This window comes from Dendrobium catenatum, unplaced genomic scaffold, assembly GCF_001605985.2.
Source record: "Dendrobium catenatum unplaced genomic scaffold, ASM160598v2 fragScaff_scaffold_665, whole genome shotgun sequence".
Lineage (NCBI taxonomy): Eukaryota > Viridiplantae > Streptophyta > Magnoliopsida > Asparagales > Orchidaceae > Dendrobium > Dendrobium catenatum.
This window is the reverse complement of record NW_021319127.1, coordinates 1,861,527-1,866,538: the sequence shown is the minus strand read 5'-3', so window position 1 is coordinate 1,866,538 and position 5,012 is coordinate 1,861,527. Positions and strand designations below refer to the sequence as shown.

Here is a 5,012-nt window from a genome sequence, read left to right as displayed (position 1 = left end):
CTAATCATGTTCCTCTCTCTCAATCATATTCCAAAAAATAGAAACTTTGATACTTAAAACAGGCTATACGAAACCTTAAAATTTTCAAATTAGCTATTATTATCGTACAGTACGATACAACATCGTAAAGTATGATAAGTACTAAACAACCTTCGTCCTGGTACAAAGATTTATGAACAGGAAAATTTTTTTAATATAATCATACAGTATGATTTAAACTCGTAATGTATGATATGTAAATCCTTCTGTTTGTACATGACGATTAATGGGATGACGAAAACTCATCTCTGCACATCGTATGGTATAAACCACCTCAAATAGTATGATTAGTTCAAAATCAAGGGATCATCCGATACGATGTCCGAGACGACCGAAAATAGCCTCGGTTGATTGTATAGTACAAATCGTGTCATACAGTACTCAAAAAGTAATCCTTGATTTATGTACTAATCATAAGATTAATTTAAGTAAGTATTCAAAAAGTATCGTATCGTACGATATCATCATATAGTACGATTAGATCAAAATTTTTGTATTAAGCACTTACATAAATTAATTTGGCGGCTAGGGTTTTTAAATAAAAATACATCATATAATATGATATTCATCGTACAGTATGACTTGTTCACAAATAGTCGTCTGAGCTAGATCAGATTGTATAGTATGATTTAAACTCATACAGTACGATCAAAAGAAAAAAATTTCTTTATTTTTAAAACCCTCTCCCGCTGTGTGTGTGCATGGTTTCTCAGTCTTACATACAATTTTTAGCCAGACTCAAGAAAAGAAAAATAAAAATAAATGAAAAATTATAATATTATAAATTCCAACTCCTACTCTACCCAGTCTTGAGTCTTCTCATTGTTTTGAGTAACTTGTCATCTACCTTAAATATTAGGAGCAGAAATAAAAAATATTCAATGAATAGTAACTCATTCGACATTATTTGTCATCATCCAAATCTTAGACTAAAGGTCATGGATTTCAACATATAATGGGTCAAAGATTAGGTGATAGGGAAGATAAAGCGCCTACTACTATGATTGAAACAGGATGGAAATTAGGATAGTACCATGGGGTACACTCCATCAGTAGTGGGCCTAATCTTAAGGAAAGGGAGGACCTAATCCTAAGGAGAAGGAAAGTGAGCTTGAATATCGAGAAGTACCAGAGAGCATGCACTACAGGAAACCCGCTATTACCGACGGATTATATCCGCCGGTAACATGTGAAATCCGACGAAAATCTAGGTTTCCGGCGCACTTTCCGGCGGAATGTCGTGTGCCGGATTGGTTCACGTCGTAAAAGGACTTCCAGCGTAAAATAATCTGCCGGAAATGTTTCCAACAGATTTTCGACGAATCTTCTGCTGGAAAAATATTTCCGTCAAAATTTTAATACGCCGGAATTCCAAAAAAAAAATTCAATGTGTGAACATTTTTTAAAATTAATTAATTTAATTTAATAATAAAATAATGAATTAGTTAAAATGTCGTCGGAAAATATTTATTTTCAATAAATTAATTTAACAATACATTATTAAATTATTTAACTTAATTTAACTAAATAAAAAATCTAAATTTTATTATTAATAATTTTTTTAGAATTTTTTAATTTCCGTCGGAAATCCGTCGGAAATGTCGTCGGAAACTCTGCCGGAAAAAATCCGACGGCAAATCCGTCGGCAAATTCTGTCGAAAAAATAGTCAGAAAAATTTGACCTTTATCCGTCGGAAATGTGGGGAAAGATCTCCAGAAACAATTCCGCCGAAACTCCGCCGGAAAAATCCGTCGGTAATGGACAGTTTTCCTGTAGTGATGTTGATTTGATTTAAAACATGAGAAAAAGGAAATGAGAAATCTTATTGATTGATAAGTCGAGCTACATCAAGCATAATATTTCTTAAGGAAACACCCATTAATATGAATTATTGGGTGGTTTCCCATATAGTCCACTAACTGATATGAGTCTCCTTCATAGATAGTCTCAACAACATATGGTCCTTCCCAAGTTGGTTCAAACTTTCCACCAATCTTTTAATGAGCTAAGATAGGCCTCCGAAGAACCATGACCAAGTCTCCTACTTGTAAGGTTCTAGGTCCCACTAACTTATCATGAACTTGAACCATATGGGCCTTATACAACTCTAGACTCTATTGAGCTTGGAGACGTTGCTCTTCAAGGCCTTCAAGTTCTTCTAACATGAGTTTTGTATTTTTGGTCAGTTATGATTTGATTTTAAACTGCCACTCTGAGGGATGGAATTTGTATTTCTAAGGGGACTACGACCTTAGACCCATACACTAGTACAAACGGAGAGGATTGGGTTGAGGTTCTATAAGTCTCTAATAGGCCCACAAAGCCTCCACCAACCGCTCATCCCATTGTCGTCTATTATCATTGAGGTCTTTCTGATAATCTACGCCAAAGTCTTATTAAAGGCATCAGACAACTTATTAGCCCGGGGATAATTGACTGTTGAGTATCTCCAATCAATATTGTGGTGTCTTACAAAATTATTGATCTTCATAGATTTGAATACAAACCTAATAATAGATATGATTCTACGAGGTATGCCAAATTGTATATGATATGATCACAAAAGAACTTTAAAACAAGGTGGGATGTTATATTATATATGGGGATTGCTTTTGCGCATTTCAAAAAGTAACCAGTCATAGCTAATATGAAGTGATAACCCTTCAAAGAAGGAGGGTCAATGGGCTCGATAACATCCATGCCACAACTTTGAAGGGCCATGAAGCTATCGTGGGGTGCAACACATTATGTGGCTAATGCAGAATGACACCATCAACTTATCATTGATGATAACATTTTACAATATTCATGTAACTGTCAATCTCTATAGGCTAGTAGTATCCAAGTCTTTTGATTCTCAACTTCATTTTTGGACCCAATTGATGAGCACCACATAATCTAGAGTGGACTTCATTAATAATCTATAGGGCCTCTTATTTATTTAAATAATGTAGCCACATTTGATCGAATGATAAATATTATAACATATTATTGACTAGTGCATATGATATGGCACATTCTTAACTTGGTTAGCGATGGATTTTTCCAGGGGAAGTTTTCCCTCTTGAAGATAATCGATCAGCAATTATCTCCAGTTGCCTTCTTTATTAGTTGTGGAAGAAGCAAAAAAGATATGGGGAGATTTCTTGGCAATGTTCTCCAAATCTATAATGGAAAGGGGCTTATGACCTTAAATCTCTATAGGGATGGAGTCTTCTTCCAAACATGCAAATACTTTTACAAGCTTTGCTAAAGCATCCACCGAAGAATTTTCCCCACGAGGAACCGTATACAAAGTCACAACAGAGATTTGCTCGAGTAAGTGTGTAGTGTATTGATGGTATTTCATGATATTAGGATTCAAAATCTTATAGGTTCCTAAAAACTAGTTGATCAACAGTTAAGAATCACCAAAAAAATTAATCTCTTTAATCTCCATTGAGATTACACTTTCCAAATTGGTTATCAGAGCTTCATACTCAGCTTCATTATTCGTGTAAGGCTCTAATAAGTGGTAAGGAAAAATGCATTATTCCCTTTTCCGGTGTTATAAAAATTAAGCCAATTCGGGTTTTTCTGGGAATTGTAGATTTTTGGTTTGTGCTCCATCAAGAGGATGTTGCACCATCAAAATATAATTCCTAGATAGTGTCTTAAAATTTCCTTAAACTCATGATTTGTTCGTCAGGTAGATCATCATATAAAGGAGAATCCACCGACACTAGGTGTACCGCAAGGAAGTCGGCAACAGTCTATCCTTCCATAACACACAGAGGAATAAAAGTAATCTCAAATTGGAGTAACATCATAGACTAACAAACTAAACATCATGACAACGTAGGTAGGGTCATAAGATATTGTAAAGGGATAACACTATAAATCAAACTAATTGAATGAGAAAGCATGTAATGCCTTATCTTTTATGCTGCAAAAACTCAGGCAAGACAATATTTCTTGATTGAAGGGTATCAAATTTTAGTAGGCAGGAGTCTTCGGCTAAGGTAATATAGAGCATTCTCTTTTCCATCATCATTGACTTGAGCTAAGAGGGAACCTAAGGACTCATATAGGTCCACAGTATAAAGGATCAAAGGTTTCTCTAGAAAAGGGGCTACTAGGAATGGCGGATTAGAAAGATATTGCTTGATGTTAGTAAAGGCATTCTGACACTTCTCATCCCATATGAATTTAGCATCCTTTTTTGCTAGGAAGGACAAGGATTGACATCTCCCAAAATGGTTGTAGATAAACCTCCTTATATATGACAACCTACCTTGAAGAGACCTTGATTGAGTAAGGCTCTTATGAGGTGGCATATCTAGGATGGCTTCAGTTTTGGCAATATCAATCTTGATTCCATGGTTCCTCATTATGAATCCTAAGAACTTTACTGAAGTGACATCGAAGGAATACTTTAGAGGATTCATTTTTAACTTGTAGCGGCGCAATTGCTCGAAAATGAATCTTAAGTCATAAAGGTGAGCCTCTTTAACCTTGCTCTTGACAACTAAATCAGTGATGTAACACTTGACCTGATTGTGGGTTAAGTCATCAAAGATATGAGTCATTGCCTGTTAGTAGGATGCACCAGTATTTTTGAGGCCGAAGGGCTTCACCCTATAACAAAAGATTCTTATGAGAGTTTTGAATGTAGTGTTTCTCTCATCTTTTAGGGACATCCTGATTTCATTATAATTGGATGGTCCATCCATAAAGTAGAAAATAACATGCGAAGAGGTAATGTTCACCATGAGTTCAAGTATAGGCAAAGGAAATTCATTCTTGGGATATGCCCTATTCAAATCCATATAGTCGATACAAATTCAAATTTGACCATTTTTCTTTCCATCTGGCATGACGCTGGCCACCTAAGAGAGATATTATTCCTCTCGAATAAACCCACACTCATTTAACTTCTAAATTTCATAAATAACTTGTTGCTTAATCTCTAAATGCATGCATCGATGAGCTT

The 5,012-nt window shown here is 35.3% G+C and overlaps 1 protein-coding gene across 1 annotated transcript; it reads right to left on the bottom strand.

The window, feature by feature from the left end:
- Positions 1–1,181: 1,181 nt before the first annotated feature.
- Positions 1,182–4,608, bottom strand: LOC110099520. The gene is made up of 2 exons (XM_020826703.1): positions 4,314–4,608; positions 1,182–1,369 (listed from the first exon to the last, which is right to left on the bottom strand). The coding sequence occupies exons 1-2, from the start codon at positions 4,606–4,608 to the stop codon at positions 1,182–1,184; spliced, it is 483 nt and encodes a 160-aa protein (XP_020682362.1).
- Positions 4,609–5,012: the final 404 nt, after the last annotated feature.

What these genes read in the sequence shown, in the direction of transcription:
- LOC110099520 (XM_020826703.1), bottom strand. Translation starts at nt 4,608, where the DNA reads ATGACTCATATCTTTGATGACTTAACCCACAATCAGGTCAAGTGTTAC. An exon ending in TCAATCAAGGTCTCTTCAAG is followed by an intron (nt 1,370 to 4,313) that starts GTAGGTTGTCAT and finishes ATATTTTTCCAG; the next exon opens with CAGAAGATTCGTCGAAAATC.